Source organism: Paroedura picta, chromosome 6, assembly GCF_049243985.1.
Source record: "Paroedura picta isolate Pp20150507F chromosome 6, Ppicta_v3.0, whole genome shotgun sequence".
Taxonomy (NCBI): Eukaryota; Metazoa; Chordata; class Lepidosauria; order Squamata; family Gekkonidae; genus Paroedura; species Paroedura picta.
The window spans coordinates 8166675-8183218 of NC_135374.1; the positions used below are offsets into that span (position 1 = coordinate 8166675).

Below are 16544 nucleotides of genomic sequence, written 5' to 3' on the forward strand. Positions count from 1 at the left end.
AAAGGGGGCAAGAAGTTAAACGTGACCGTGAGCCACCTGTTGGGTTCTTGTGTCTGTGTCCGCAGGTGTGCTGCCTCTGCCACAGAGATTCTGTTTAGCCATAGATGGGGATAGGCTGCAACTCAGGGGAAGAGCCTCTGCTGTGCGTGCAGAAGGTCCCAGGTTTGAATCCCGGCGTGTTCAGTTAAAAGAACCAGGCAGCAGGTGATGTGGAGGACCACTGCCTGAGACCGTGGAGAGGGGTTGCTGGACCAGGTAGACAATACTGACCTTGTTGGACCAAGGATAATGCAGCTTCCTGTGTGTAACAACTTAAGAAAGGCACAAAGGTCACCTTTTGTGAATTTGTCTAATCCCTTTAGAAAGCCACATAAACTATGTTATCTCTGACACTTTAGAGCGGTTTCCCAGTGGAACAGGCTTCCTCGGGAGGTGGTGGGTTCTCCATATTTGAAGATTTTTAAGCTGAGGCTGGAGAGCCATCTGACAGAGAGGCTGATTCTGTGAGGGTTCAAGGGGGTGGCAGGTGACAGTGGATGAGTGAGAGGGTTGTGAATGTCCTGCGTAGTGCAGGGGTTTGGACTGGATGACCCAGGAGGTCCCTTCCGACTCTATGATTCTAAATTCCATCTCAACCTCTAGAAGAAGTTCCTGATAGTTGGAGCGGTTTCTCAATGGAACAGGCTTCCTCGGGAGGTGGTGAGTTCTCCATCTTTGGAGATTTTTAAACAGAGGCTGGAGAGCCACCTGACAGAGAGGCTGATTCTGTGAAGGTTCAAGTGGGTGGCAGGTGACAGTGGATGAGCAAGAGGGTTGTGGGTGTCCTGCATAATGCAGGGGGTTGGACTACATGACCCAGGAGGTCCCTTCCAACTCTATGATTCTTTTGGATTCACCAGGGCCGTCCTTTTTAGACAGCAACGTCTGAAGTCTGGACGCTCCTATAGTCTCTCAAGAGAACCACCTTCCACGTTGAGAAGGTGATGCTTCATGGGAATCAGTTTTTAAAGCTATCAAATGCCCCCTGCTCCAAATCACATTTATAAACCTCCACTTTCCTGCTGTGCAGAAGATGGATTTCTAACAAGTGGGTGCAATTCTAGCTCTAGACAGCAGGGCCCCAGGTCTGATAACTTCTGAGAAGCTTCACTCCCAAACAACTTTTTAAATGGGGAACCAGAAGATGTCCCCTCTGCTAAAATTGCTTCTGTTGTTAATGACATCAGAAGAGCCCTGCTAGATCAGACCAGTGAGGGTCCATCTAGCCCAGCATTTTGTCATAGAATCATAGAGTTGGAAGGGGCCATAGAGGCCATCTAGTCCAACCCCCTGCTCAACGCAGGATCAGCCCAGAGCATCCTAAAGCATCCAAGAAAAGTGTGTATCCAACCTTTGCTTGAAGACGGCCAGTGAGGGGGAGCTCCCCACCTCCTTAGGCAGCCTATTCCACTGCTGAACCACTCTGACTGTGAAAAACTTTTTCCTGATATCTAGCCTATATCGTTGTACTTGTAGTTTAAACCCATTACTGCGTGTCCTCTCCTCTGCAGCCAGCAGAAACAGCCTCCTGCCCTCCTCCAAGTGACAACCTTTCAAATACTTAAAGAGGGCTATCATGTCCCCTCTCAACCTCCTTTTCTCCAGGCTGAACATTCCCAAGTCCCTCAACCTATCTTCATAGGGCTTGGTCCCTTGGCCCCAGATCATCCTCGTCGCTCTCCTCTGTACCCTTTCAATTTTATCCACGTCCTTCTTGAAGTGAGGCCTCCAGAACTGCACACAGTACTCCAGGTGTGGTCTGACCAGTGCTGTATACAATGGGACTATGACGTCTTGTGATTTTGATGTGATGCCCCTGTTGATACAGCCCAAAATGGCATTCGCCTTTTTTACCGCTGCATCACACTGCCTGCTCATGTTTAGTTTACAATCCTCAAGTACTCCAAGGTCTCGTTCACACACAGTGTTACCTAGAAGCGTATCCCCCATCCAGTAGGCATGCTTTTCATTTTTCTGACCCAGATGCAGAACTTTACACTTATCTTTATTAAATTGCATCTTGTTCTCATTTGCCCATTTTTCCATTGTGTTCAGATCTCGTTGAACTCTGTCTCTATCTTCCGGAGTATTTGCCAGTCCTCCCAATTTGGTGTCATCTGCAAACTTGATGAGTAGTCCCTCCACCCCCTCATCTAGATCATTAATAAATATGTTAAAAAGTACCGGGCCGAGCACCGAGCCCTGAGGTACCCCGCTACTCACCTCTCTCCAGTCTGATGAAACACCATTGACAACAACTCTTTGAGTGCGGTTCTCTAACCAATTCCCTATCCACCTAACTATCTGAAAATCCAGGTTGCAGTCCTCCAATCCTTCAATTTATCCATCAGCCAGATTGCAGTCCTTCAATTTATCCATCAGACAAGGCTGTTGTGGGGATGAAATGGAAGAAGGACCACTTTGGGACCCCTCTTGGAGAGAAGGGCAGGGTATGAACCGAGTAATGAAAACCAATGATTTGGAAGAACAAAAAATTGAGTCCAGGGGCACCTTTAAGATTTATTCAGCTTTCATGTGCAGGCCCCCTCTCTCAGACAATATTGATTTGGAAACATCAGTAAAGGGATGTGGGCCACTTTGGGTCCCTCTTGGAGAGAAAGGTGGGGGAGAAGCGAAGAAAACCCATGATTTGGGGAGGCAACGCAGGCGGGGACAAGAGCAGAGTGCTTCTTGTCAAATCTGGGCTGGCCGGGGTGCGTGTCAGCCAGGGGCAACAGTGGCGGTGACCCCTGGCCAAGCTGCTTGCCTGCTGCAACCCCTGTGAAAGGGTCGTTGGACCCCCAAAGGGGTCCCAACCCCCCAGGTTGAGAACCACTGATCCAGAGCAAGAGAAGTTCTAGTACCGTTCTGTTCCCCATTGTGGTTAGACCTCACTTGGAATATTGGGTCCAGTTCCAGAAGGATGCTCACGAGTTGGAACGTGTTCAGAGAAGGGCAACTAGGATGGCTGAGGGATCAGAATCCGTGAAATTGTCTGTACAAGGAGAGGTTCAGGGTAGGGATTCGCAGAGGGGGAAAATCACCCCTTTTCAGATTCAGCCAGAAATTATTTGAGCCGGATCCAAATTGCCCAAATACCCCCTTCGCCTTTGTGGGTTTGTCTGAATCGATTTCAGCTGAATCCAAAAAGTTTTGGGATTGTTTTGGTGCACAGTTCCCCCTCCCCACCCCCGCTTCCCAGGCAGCAGAGAGCATCTCTGCTGCCCAAGGAGGAGAACAGCATCTGCTAAAGAGCTCCTAAGACAGGTGGGCTGTTCCCTTCTCCAAATCATAGAATCATAGAGTTGGAAGGGGCCACACAGGCCATCTAGTCCAACCCCCTGCTCAACGCAGGAACAGCCCAAAGCAATCTAAAGCATCCAAGAAAAGTGTGTATCCAACCAAATGCAATGCAAGATGGCCCTCCCCCTCCAACATTCATTTTGTAAAGCATTAGGAGAGGAGACCTATTGCAGAAGGTCTGTTCCCAGGGAAGGTGTACGGAAGGTTACAGAAAGAGCTCGGAGAAGGTCAGCAGGGAGGTGGACGGCTGGCTTAGAAAAGGTCACCTAGACTTGAAACAATAGATGGAGAAATGGTGGTGTGTGGAGGGGAAGCCCCAAAGGACAAATTACAGCAGGGATAGTCAAACTGCGGCACTGTCAGGGGACTCATCGGACTGCACTGTCAGGGAGCTCATGGGAATTGTAGTCCATGGACATCTGGAGAGCCACAGTTTGGCCACCCCTGAATTACAGCACCGCTTCAGGACAATTTCAATAATAGAATCATAGAGTTGGAAGGGGCCATGCAGGCCATCTAGTCCAACCCCCTGCTCTACGCAAGATCAGCCCAAATCATTTCAATACGTCTGAGCCATTCCCATCCTCAAACCTGGGACCGGCAGCTTGGAAGTTTCCCTGTTTCCTGATCGGTGGGTTTTTGCAAGGACATTTTGTGAAAGCGATATAGGGGTCCAAATACAGATCGGGGTCATGTGCTGACCAAGTCAGGGGCGTTTGGGGGGAAATAAGCACACCACTTGCACCATTTCCCCAGTTAAAATGGCTCCCCCCTGGCTTTTAAGGCCTGGTATGGTTTATTTATTGTATGATGTGTTTGTAGCGTAGCCAGGAGATTGGAGGATTGGCAGGCAGGCAGGCAAGGGATCATAGAATCATAGAGTTGGAAGGGACCATACAGGCCATCTAGTCCCACCCCCTGCTCAACGCAGGATCAGCCCTAAGCATCCTAAAGCATTCAAAAAAAGTGTGTATCCAACCTTTGCTTGAAGACTGCCAGTGAGGGGGAGCTCACCACCTCCTTAGGCAGCCTATTCCACTGCTGAACTACTCTGACTGTGAATTTTTTTTTTCCTGGTAATGTTTGGAGGTGGTTGGCCATTGTCTCCCTCCACATTATGACCCTTTGTGTTCCTTTGAGGAACTGCCACCCAAATCCTTGGTGGTCTCCCATCCAGATTACAAGTGAGGGTCGGCCTTGCTTAGCTTCCAAGATTTAAAAGGATCAGTCGTGCTTGGCCTATCCAGGTCAGGTCTTTAAGGCTTGGAAAGGAACAGAGAAACATGCTGTAATCACAGGTGTTCCCAACCTTTTAAAGCCTGTGGGACATTTCGGAATCCTGACCCAAGGTGGTGGGGCACAGCCACAAGGCAGGTGCCTTAGGAGGAGGAACCACACACAAAAGGTCAGGGAGCATGGTTAGACAGGACCCTGAGAGTAATTCTTCAACATTTCAAGCAGATGCTCTGCTTAACAGTCAGTTTTCTCAGAGTTCTCTCAGTCCCACCTACCTCACTGGGCATTTGTTGTGGGGAGAGGAAGGGAAGGCAATTGGAAGCCGCTCTGAGACTCTTTTGGTAGTAAAAAGCACGGGACAAAAAAAAAAAACAACAACAACCCAGCTCCTCTTCTTCTCTGGACATTTTCCACCACAACCCGGAGAAATCACGGTCTCTCATAGTGTTTTATGCTTACATCATGATCATCCATGACTCTCAAGGGGAGGGGCTGAACTGGATCAGACCTCCAGCTGAACCACTCAGAAGAGGGCATAAAAGTTACATTCGGGGTTCAACGTGAGCCAGGAAAGAAGAGCTGGTTTTTCTTATGCCCTGCTTTTCACTGCCTGAAGGAGTCCCAAAGTGTCTTACAAACCTTTCCCTTCCTCTCTCCACAAAAGGTACCCCCACGTTGGGGGTGGGGGGCTGAGCGAGCCCTACGAGATCTGTAGAGAGCTCTAAGAGAACTGCTCTGACCGAAGAGAACTGCTCTAGCCGAAGCTCACCCAGCTGGCTGCATGTGGAGGAGAAGTGGGGAATTCCAATTAGTTCCCAGGTTAAGTTCGCTGCTCTTTAACCACTCCACAACGCTGCGGAGGAGAAAGAGTCAAATGAATCCAGAGAGGCACCCGGCATATGGGACTACAGCCGAAAACTTCTACCCATGGAGGGCGCTTGTGTTGTTGCACAACACCCCAGCAAAAAGGATGGGTACGGTTAGTTAGCCAGGCTGTCCAACCACATCCTGTTTGCAACAGGGGCCGGCAGAAAATCCTACCGCAGCACAAAAGACCCCGAAAGCATTTCCCAGAGGGTAAATCCGAGAGCCGCAGAAGGGAGACTGAGAAGGCCTCGAGACGTCTCTTGCGGTAACTGGTTCCTTTTATTTCCAGAATCGATAAAAGCCCAAGGCGATTGCAAGGCAGGCGAAGACGGAGGCTGCAGACGAAGGGGACAGAAGGACAGAAGGTTTAAGCTACTTGTGGAATAAGCAGGTTCTTTGGAAACTTGGCGGAAATATTCAGCGCATCATCGAGGAGGGCCCTGAAACATCTCCCAGCAGACTCCACACTCCCACTTATCGACTTTGGGAGATTTCCCCCAAAACATCCATCCAGCCAGGAAAGGACGGAGAGCCAAGGGAGATCAGATAACTGGTAGATGTGCCAAAACCGCCCTAACAGTACAAGGACGCACAGCATCATGGTTACGCCTGAATGAGTGTTGCGGGGTTCATTTTAAACTGCACAGCTGTGGATCCCCTTTGAAGGAGAGTTGGTTTTGTACTCTGCTTTCCTCTACCCGAAGGAGTCTCAAAATGGCTTACAATTGCCTTTCCTTCCCCTCTCCACAACAGGCACCCTGTGAGGGAGGTGGGGCTGAGAGAGCTCAGACAGAACTGTTCTAACAGGACTGTGCCTGGCCCAAGGTCACCCAGCTGGCTGCGTGTGGAGGAGTGGGGAATCGAACCCAGCTCTCTTAACCACTATACCATGCTGGCTCTGGGAAGAAATAAGTTTTTATGCCCTGCTTTACACTGCCCGAAGGAGTCTCAGTGGCTTACAATTGCCTTCCTTTCCTCTCCCCACACCTTCCTCTCCTCTCCTGTGAGCGAGGGGAGGCTGAGAGAGCCCTGAGATTACTGAAGAAGAAGAAGAGTTGGTTCTTATATGCCGTTTTTCTCTACCCGAAGGAGTCTCAAAGCGGCTTCCAATCCCCTTCTCTTTCCTCTCCCCACAACAGACACCCAGTGAGGGAGTTAAGGCTGAGAGAGCCCTGAGATTACTGAAGAAGAAGAAGAAGAGTTGGTTCTTATATGCCACTTTTCCCTACCCGAAGGAGTCTCAAAGTGGCTTAAATTCACCTTCCCTTCATCTCCCCACAACAGACACACCCTGTGAGGCAGGTGGGGCTGAGAGAGCCCTGACAGGACTGCTCTGTGAGAACAGCACCATCAGCGCTGTGACTGGCCCAAGGTCACCCAAGCTGTCGGCATGTGGAGGAGCGAGGAATCAAACTCGGTGGGCCAGATTAGAAGCTGCTGCTCTGAACCCCTACATCATGCTGGCTTTCACTGGTGGGGTATCAAATAATCAAACTGGGCACCAAGCTGCATTTTATTAGCAGTCTGGAGCAAATGTTAGGGCAGGTCTCTACCCCCTGCCGCCCCTCCTCCCTAGAGGCAGAGACCGGCACCCACGGGACCACAGCAATCAGGTAGGCCGAAAACGAGCCCTGTCAGCAGTTCTACAAGGGGTCCTTTAGGGCAGGGGTCATCAACCCCCGGTCTGCGGCCCGGTGGCGGGCCGCAAAGGCCATGGTACCGGGCCGCCAGCAGCCACGGCTGCCGGCAGCAAGAAGGAAGGGAAGAGGCAGACGCAGCCGCCGGCACCGCTGTGACGCAGTTGCTGCGCATGCGCTTCAGCGCCCCCTAGTGGCAAAAACGTGCACGTGCAGTTACGGCGCATGTGCGTTAGCGCCACCTGGTGGCGAAAACACGCATGCGCGGCAACTGTGTGTGTGCGTTTTCGCAGCACCCGGGCCGTCGGCTCTCCCCTCATTCCGGAGGCGGTCCCTGACCCGAGAAAGGTTGGGGACCGCTACTTTAGGGAAACAGTTACATTCAAGAACTCCGGAAAAGTCTACTGAACGTCCGGCCGCCTACCTGCCAAATAACGTATCGTTTCGAGCTTGTTTGATTCCATCAGGGTTTTCAAGGCCGCGATTTCGGTGTCGATTTTATTGCTGACTTCCGTCACGGCTTTGTTGGTGCTCGAATCCTGAAAAGAAAAAAAAAACCCATACAAGAATTTGTCAAGAATAAAGGTTAACGGACACCACTTAATTTCTTTTTTCAAAGATTTGTCAAGAATAAAGGTTAACGGACACCACTTAATTTCTTTTTTCAAAGAGAGGCTTTTCTGGACACCCAATACGTATTTTAAAGGAGTGGGCGGGGCCAGGAAGGGTTTTGGCACAGTGGGGCTTCTGAATGGCTAGAGGAGATTTCATGGGCTGTGCAGATTTTTTAAAATGCTGCTTCGCCAGCTGCTGCTGACCACAGCACCAACATCTTCCGTGTGAGTGGAGTAAAGCTGAGGCGGCAGTTTTGTGGCTGGTGCTGCCTCTTTCGGCAGCCATTGTGTGTGTGTGTGTATGTGTTCGTGTGTGGGTGTCACTGCGCCCTGTCAGAATCCCTAAGGTATCTGCAAGTCCCCAAAAGTCCGGGGGAACCTTATTCCTTCTGTCCTCGCATGAGGTTTCCAAAAAATACAAAATGGGGTCCACAGGGTACGAGAGTTAGACAAAAGAACAAAACCCACTGTGCGAAGACGACACAAGAATTGGTACCATGTGAAGAAACGCTTTCATCCAATGCTTTGAGAGCACAAACAGCACGCAGAAATAATGCAAAGATGTTAACAAGCGGTGAGGCTGCGAGGGAAAATTCCAAAATCCAAACGAGGAACCGGTAAATCCTGCATTTTGCTCGTGTAGGCCTCCTCCGTGGACCCCAACAAAAACTTTACTGCATGGACTCCAGATAATATTCCTATCCTAATGCATTTCTTCATAATTTAATTAGAATCATAGAATCAAAGAGTTGGAAGGGGCCATACAGGCCATCCAGTCCAACCCCCTGCTCAACGCAGGATCAGCCCTAAGCATCCTAAAGCATCCACAAAAAGTGTGTATCCAACTTTTGCTTGAAGACTGCCAGTGAGTGCAGAATTGCAGACTGGCAATGCTTCAAACTATCAAGGACCATAAGGAAGGTACAATCTAGGGTGGTTTTCTCATGTGTTTTCCACCTGTCATTCAGAGACAGGGACTTTTCAGAGGTGGCACTTCACCTTTGGAAACCCCTCCCCCCCCCCCTTTGGCATCAACCTTATTGTCCAAAGGCACTAGGCCTCAAACTTCTTTTTAAAGCCATAGTTCAACTCAGGGAGTTCCATCTTTTAAAGCTGTTTTTGACTCTGTCTTATGAAGGGGCTTGGGGATGCTGAATATGCTTTCCCATGTTTTCTTTTTGTTTCGTGAACCGCCTCGACCAGATCTCCACGTTGGACAGGGAGATTACCAATCTCGCTTCCTATTGGCTCCCACATCCGGTCCCCCCCCCCCCCCCCGCTTCGAAGACTTACTTTTTTATGGAACTCCGTTGTAGCTTCCATGAGCTTTTTCTCCTGATCTGTGAACTGCAGGGTGGGGTGGGGGGGAAAGTCAAAAAGTTATAAGGTGTAGGAAAAGTGAACCCGGGGTGGGTGGGAGGGTGAATTCGCAAGCAGCTCTTTACCATGTCTGTCACTCTGCTTCTTTCCAGGTTTATGTCCAGTTTGTTATCGGCTCGTATCCTGCTGGTTTCGTTCTTCGGAAAAGAATTGTCAAAAGAAATAAGAAGAAAGCATTGAAGATGCAAGGATCATCATGAAACAGCCTCATGTATGAACCCTGGTGTGCCTCCTGCCCTGATTGGCAGCAGGTCCCTGGGATCCCAGGTGAGGAAAATTATTTCAAAGCACCTGTTACTCCAGGTCCTTTAAGAAGAAGGGTCGTGACTCGAACTCGTAGCCTCCTGCAGGAGCAGGGTTTTACGTCAAGATGGAAATTTTAGAAAAGAGATAACGGTGGGGGCGGGGAGGGGGGAATGACAAGTTTTTGAAATGATGAACCAGAACCAATGGGATGAAATTAATTCAAAAGAAATTCCGTCTCAACATCCAGAAAAAGTTCCTGACAGTTGAAGTGGTTTCTCAGTGGAACAGGCTTCCTCGGGAGGTGGTGGGTTTTCCATCTTTGGAAATTTTTAAACAGAGGCTGGAGAGCCATCTGACGGAGAGGCTGATTCTGCGAAGGCTCAAGGGGGTGGCAGGTGACAGTGGATGAGCGAGAGGGTTGTGAGTGTCCTGCCTAGTACAGGGGGTTGGACTAGATGACCCAGGAGGTCCCTTCCAACTCTAGGATTCTATGATGCATGGCATGGAGAGAGCTGACTTGGTGTAGTGGTTAAGAGCAGCAACTTCTGAATTGGAGGATCCAGGTTTGATTCCCTGCTCATCCCCCACATGCAGCCAGTGGGTGGCCTTGGGCTCATCACAGTCCTGATAAAGCTGTTCTGACTGAGCGGTAATATCAGGGCTCTCAGCCTGCTTTGCGAGAACAGCTCTCAGAGAACTGTGACTAGGCCAAGGTGGAGAGGAGGAGTGGACAATTCAACGCAGTTCTCTCTTAACCACACTGGCTCTTAGCTATTACGCCATGTTGCTTCTTGTGCCGTGAACACGGATTTGAAACTACATTAGAGTTAGAGCGAAAAAGCCAGCAGAGGCAGGTTCAGGCCGGAGGGACCAATCCAAGAAGCGAAGACTTGTTTGCCTCACTAGCTATCTGTGGTTTCTTAGCTTATGCCTGAATCCTGGACAAATGGCCAGAAGGTTTCTTGTCGACTCACCATGAGTTGCTGTTTCACTTGATCCAACTCGATTTTCATTTTCTAGGTACCCAAAAGAGAGGGGAGGGAAACCCAGAGTCAGCAAAGGTCTTAAGCAAGAAAATCACACAGGATGTACCAACTGGGAATCTCCAGGCCAGCCTTTCTCGACTTTTTTACTCTTGAGAAACCCCAGAAACATTCTTCAGGCTTTGAGAAACCCCAGAAGTGGCGTGATCGTGCAGAATATGGTTGGGAAGCAGAGCTGTGGACACGCCCACCTGGGTCCCTTCCCCTTCCCACCCTCTCCAGGCCCATCCTCAGCCATTTTGGGAGGGGGAGCAGATCAATGGGACCATAGACGGTCATATTACCCGATAAATGTTTAACACGTTTAAAATGTAAAAATATACATTAAAAATTTAACTCCCACCCACTCTGGAAACCCGGTGGAAGAGTACCGTTTTACAGGCCCTGGGGAATTCTGACCGTTCCGTCAGGGCTTGCCTCTGGTCAAGGCAAGGATCACCAGCAATGCATAATACTCTTCAGGGGAACATCCTGGGAAAGGCGGTCCCTCAGAGACGCACGGCCTCGGGGCATGAAATCCAGAGGGGGGCAAATACCTCGTTTTCGGCTCTCAGATTTGCAAATTCGCTCTTCTCGAGGATGACCATGTCTTTCCGGATGGAGTCCAAATGGGCCATGATCTGCTGCAACGTGATCTCCTAAGTAGAAAAAACATCGACTTTTGAAACATCCCAGAGCTGAAAATGTAACGGAGGAGTGAAAAACACCCAGACGTTCCCTTCCCTGCCCAAAACAACATGGTGACTCTTTCAGCACAAAACTAACAAATGTTTTTTTCCTGATACTGAGCTGGACCCATTCTAAAAAGGTAAAGGTATCCCCTGTGCAAGCACCGAGTCATGTCTGACCCTTTGGGTGACGCCCTCCAGCGTTTTCATGGCAGACTCAATACGGGGTGGTTTGCCAGTGCCTTCCCCAGTCATTACCATTTACCCCCCAGCAAGCTGGGTCCTCATTTTACCGACCTCGGAAGGATGGAAGGCTGAGTCCACCTTGAGCCGGCTGCTGGGATCGAACTCCCAGCCTCATGGGCAGAGGTTCAGACAGCATGTCTGCTGCCTTACCACTCTGAGCCACAAGAGGTCCATTCTACACATAGTTTAAACCCATTACTGTGGGCCCTTTCCTCTGCTGCCAACAGGAACCTCTCCATGCCCTCCTCCAAGTGACAGCCTTTCGTATACATAAAGACAGCCACCCTGTCCCCTCTCGTGCGCTCTAGGATAAGATTCCAATTTGAGGAAAGAGAGAAGGGGGCGACCGCTTACCTGCTGGGCTTGAGTGACCATGTCCTTGTAGACGGTATCTAAACTGACGCCAGACAGGGCCATTAACGCTGATACGATGGTTTGGGCCTGCTCTTTCGTGAAGCCTGGCGGAGGAAGAGGAAGGCACAATGTTACGAGCAAGAAACGGGGCAAGGAACAATGGCGTTGCAACAGGGGTCTAACGCTGTGCCCATGGGCACCAGGGCACCCATCCAAGGCTTTTGTGGTGCCCACCAAGTGCTTCTAGGGAGTAGGTGGGGCTCTTGCCCAGCCGGGATCCTGACCAGCTGCGTCAATTCCCAAGCATCCTGTTCAAGAGAGCTTCTGCCCGAAATGTCAACAAATGACCATTCAGAGTTACAGCGAACCTCAATCCCTGCCATTGTATGTTCCCGCAGGGGCTGATTTTGTGATCGTCTCCACCTACCGTGGCAGCTGTTTTGTGGTTGTGTCCGCTGCCCCAGGCCAGCACTACCAAAGGGCTGGCAGGCTCAAAAAGACTCAGGAGGCCTGAGCGACATCATAATCCATCCAGAGGCAGCTTTTTTTAACGCTAACCCCCAGCACCGATTCCCTTTACTCCTTTGCTGTGCGCATTCCTTCCTAATGTCCAGCGCAAAAAGAACTCACAACAAAACTTCTATGAAAGAAAGCTTTAGTGGAAGTTAACTTTAATCACTAACTTGAGAAGTCAAATCTGCCCAACAATAGAACTGCAAGTCCTTTTCAATACAATTGTCCCGCCCAAAACTTGAATGTTCCCAGGGGAGGGGTATCCTCTCCTCCAGGTGCCATCCCTGGCTTCCTGCCAGAGGTGCTACAATTCGTGCGTCCTTGGGCTGGCCGGCGCCAGCGACAAGATAAAGCCGCTCACAGGCACCCCAGGGTTTCGGTTACACTGTTGCTGTTACAATGTGCAGAGCAAGCAGGCAGGGATCAAAGCATAAACAATTCGGAACGGACACTACAAAGCATGATAACATGGGAACAGAGCACAGGCTTGGGTGACAGGGAAATCCAGGAAAAGAACATTGGAGTACAGGCAAAATGGAGCGACCCTTGTTCACAGACAAATCATGGCAGAGAGCAGGCACTGATCCTGACATTAGTTGGATATATGCTCTCCCCCTCTGCTGTTCTCATTCATTCCCCCCCCTTTCCTATTTTCTCATCCTCAAAACCAGCTGAGAGAAAGAGAGAGAGAGAGAGAGAGAGAGAGAGAGAGAGAGAGAGAGAGAGAGAGAGAGAGAGAATATTATCATCCTACTTTAGCAGATACTGCCACAAATTCCTTGACTACATCAGCCCAAGCCAAAGCTGGAATTTTGCGCCGGTTCAGGCTCAGTTTTCACACAGCCTCTTCGGGAGTGATTTTTCTTCTTAAACAAAAAAGGTGAGAGACAGAGAGATGCTACAGTTGGCAGGCATCTCTGCCACACAAGCCTTTACCACTCAACGCGCCATGCAAGTATTCTGCTAGTAAACAAAAATCTGAGAAAAATCCTGCCTGGCTTTTTCTCCCAAACAAGCCACTCTGCCTGGAAACAACAGAACAGGCAAGACTCTGAATATGAGCCGAGGCCTCTAATTCTCTCCCCATAGCGAGGATTCGATCCCACTGATCACGGGTCCCTTTGGCCTTACCGTGAGCTTCCAGATCCCGCACCATGCTGTGGGTGTCAAAAGTCAGCTTCCGCTGCTCCAGCGGGGTTATCTCGACTCTCCGGACGTCGTAGGAGCTCATGGGGGCCGTGGCCGCGGAGCCTGAAACAAGAGAGGTGGCAGGGCGTTCCAGAGACCCCTGGACGGAGGTGCAACACAACATCATAGAGTTCAAAGTGGACCTAGAGGCTTTCCAGTCCACCCCCCTGCTCCATGCAGGATCAGCCTAAACTAAGCATCCATGAGAAGCATCTGTCAAGCCGAGGCTTGAAGACTGCCAGTGATGGGGAGCTCCCCACCTCCTTAGGCAGGCCATTCCACGGCTGAACTACTCTTACACTAATTTACCCCCTAATATCCAGCCAGTACTTTTCCATTCATAATGTAATCCAATTATTGCAAGGCCGGCGGCCAATGAGAACAGCCCCCTGCCCTCCTCTAAGGGGCAGCCTTCCAAATTCTCTAATAGAGCCATCATGTCCCCCCTCAGCTTCCTCTTATCCAGGTTGATTCTGCGAAGGTTCAAGGGGGTGGCAGGTGACAGTGGATGAGCGATTGGGATGTGAGTGTCCTGCATAGTGCAGGGGGCTGGACTGGATGACCCAGGAGGTCCCTTCCAACTCTGTTATTCTATGATTCCATGAACATTCCCAATTCCTCGGAGGGCGTGGTCCCCAGACTCGTTGCTCACACCTGCTGACCTACTCTGTCACTCTCCCCTGCACACTCTCCATTCTGCTACCTCCTTTTAGAAGTGAGGCCTCCAGAAACACGCGCAGGGCTCCAGGTGCGGCCCGACCAACACAAGGTACATCAGGACCGTGATATCTCAAGATCTTTAAGCTGTCATGGATATTTCAGGGGCTCCTCCACAGCAGTAAAAAGTTTTTAAAAGGCTGCTTTAAGGTGTCATTGAACAGACTAACACAGCCACCCATCTCAATCTATCTCTGTGGAAGGCACCACAGGACGGAAATCCATTGACCTTGTGATATAAGGACCGGTGGACTCCCACTCCAGCTGTTTCTGAGGAAGTGAGCGGGGACTCCAGAAAGCTCCTCCCCTGCCGCAAATTTTATTACTCTTTAAGGTGCTCCTGGACCCTAGCTCTGTTCTCCGGGCAGGGACAGACAGGGCTACCCATCTTGATCTATTTCCACATTTAGCCATACAGAATGGAAATCCAATGGGCCTCTTGTGGCGCAGAGTGGTAAGGCAGCAGACATGCAGTCTGAAGCTCTGCCCTTGAGGCTGGGAGTTCGATCCCAGCAGCCGGCTCAAGGTTGACTCAGCCTTCCATCCTTCCGAGGTCGGTAAAATGAGGACCCAGCTTGCTGGGGGGTAAAACGGTAATGACTGGGGAAGGCACTGGCAAACCACCCCGTATTGAGTCTGCCATGAAAACGCTGGAGGGCGTCACCCCAAGGGTCAGACATGACCCGGTCTTGCACAGGGGATACCTTTACCTTTAATGGAAACCCATCACCCTTGTGACAGAAGGACCGATGGCCTCGCATTCGAGCTGTACCCAAAGAAGTGAGCCGGGACTCCCACCAGCTCATTTCCTGCCGCAGATTTTGTTAGCCGGGAAGGTGCTCCTGGCTTTTGGCGACTAAGTAGGTAGCACTACAGTAAGCATATGCATTTAAAAAAAAGGGACAGCGCAGGCCACTTTATTGCACAGCTCCTTAGCGGGTGGAGAAGGGCTTTCAAGGAATGCATTCCCCCAAAATGCTGGCGCCCGGTTTTTGGCAACTGAAACCCGCGTGTTACCAGCATGCACACCCAGCCCCCGTCTCCAGCGGAGAAGCGTGAGAGCCTGGCTGCTTCCCTTCGCCTTTGGCTCGCAGGATCCAGGGAGGTTCACACGTGCCCCAGCAACAAACCCGGGTTGGCTACTAGAGCAGAGGACGTCGGCGCGGATCCTTTGGAAGCGTTTAACACGGCGCCGTGCCACGCGTGTTTCCGAGCCCGCGCCCGCGCTACACGCCCAGAACGACGACACGTGAAAAAGTAACGTGTGAACGAGACTCCGGCCTGGAGGTCCAATACCTTTTCGGGAGGTGGCGAACCGGTCGCTGCTCCGCACGAGGACCCTGGCTCCCGACCCCCCAAACCGCAGCATCTCCCGCAGAAGCCCCATGGAGGCGAATAACAGGGAACCGAGGGACCCGACAGCAACTTCCGCCCGAGAGGCCTATTGCACGCCGGGAAATGTAGTTTCTCCCGGGCACGCCGGGAGTCCGCACGTCCGGCTGCTGCCTCGGAGCATTCTGGGAAATGTAGGCAGCGCAGGATGATCCCGGCAAAGCAAAGGCGCCTCGAAGACCGGCCAAGTTTTATTGTAGGGGGTGAGCTTTCGTGCGCAGGCGCACTTCCTCCGGCAATGAAATGGGAATATCAGAGCGCAAATAGGAGAGAGGAAATCAGCCGGGAATTAGTCAAGGGCATCATGAAGAGAGCCCACGAATGGATGCTGCAGAAGGAAGATGTTTGTCACCGTTAAATAATGCCTGGCTGGAATAACAGAGATCACCAGACCTTTGGGCTCAATTAAGGGGCTCACATAAGGGGGCTAAAAATGTTAAGGTTAGCGATTAGTAGCAGGCGTTTTCCTAGTTGTGAACAGATGAAATGAAAAGACACCCGGATGTAAATCAGAGGAAGGCAGAGTGACTTTCCTTTCCTGGTTGACGTGCCAGGAGGGGCCGTTGTACCACCTGTCCGTCTGGCCAGTGCATTTTAAATAATAATAATAATAATAATAATAATAATAATAATAATAATAATAATAATAATAATAATAATAATAATAATATTCTATACTGCCCTTCCCTTTATGGCCTGGGGCAATTTACAACAATAGGACAGTCAATAAATAAATCACAATACTCAAATTATGATAAAATACAATTAACAAGGTCCATTCCCACCCCCCTTCACACCCTCCGCCAGCTACCCCACACTGGAGATGCCATTCTGCCTTTTTATCCTGTCCTTTGCGCCAAGGAACTCAGAGCCCCGTATTTGGCTCTCCCGCTCCTCCGTTTTATTTTCACAACAATCCTGCGAGGTAGGTCACACAGAGAAAAAGTAAATGCCCCAAAGGTCACCTGCTGACTTGCACAGGGATTTCACCTGGAGTCCCCCCTGAATCTGAGCACCACACTGGCTATTTGCTTAACATCATTGGGGGTGGTTAGGGGTCCAAGCTCTGGGCTGGGAAAGGCCTGGAGATTTTGGGGGTGG

At 50.5% G+C, this 16544-nt stretch overlaps 2 protein-coding genes across 2 annotated transcripts in view; both read right to left on the minus strand.

The window, feature by feature from the left end:
• Nucleotides 1-16544, minus strand: part of DLG2 (discs large MAGUK scaffold protein 2) — a 1130680-nt gene that overhangs the window by 115043 nt on the left and 999093 nt on the right. The gene's annotated exons all lie outside the window — the stretch shown is intronic.
• Nucleotides 5708-15551, minus strand: CCDC90B (coiled-coil domain containing 90B). The gene is made up of 9 exons (XM_077341363.1): nt 15348-15551; nt 13278-13397; nt 11634-11737; nt 10902-11003; nt 10297-10338; nt 9142-9213; nt 8990-9043; nt 7507-7621; nt 5708-5780 (listed from the first exon to the last, which is right to left on the minus strand). The coding sequence occupies exons 1-9, from the start codon at nt 15436-15438 to the stop codon at nt 5725-5727; spliced, it is 756 nt and encodes a 251-aa protein (XP_077197478.1). The 5' UTR covers nt 15439-15551; the 3' UTR covers nt 5708-5724.

Excerpts from the sequence above, each read along its gene's own strand:
- CCDC90B (XM_077341363.1), bottom strand. The coding sequence starts at position 15,438 with ATGGGGCTTCTGCGGGAGATGCTGCGGTTTGGGGGGTCGGGAGCCAGG. Across the intron at positions 9,214-10,296 it reads AAGTGAAACAGCAACTCATG|AACGAAACCAGCAGGATACG; the intron begins GTGAGTCGACAA and ends TCTTTTCCGAAG. Across the intron at positions 9,044-9,141 it reads GAAGCAGAGTGACAGACATG|TTCACAGATCAGGAGAAAAA; the intron begins GTAAAGAGCTGC and ends CCCACCCTGCAG.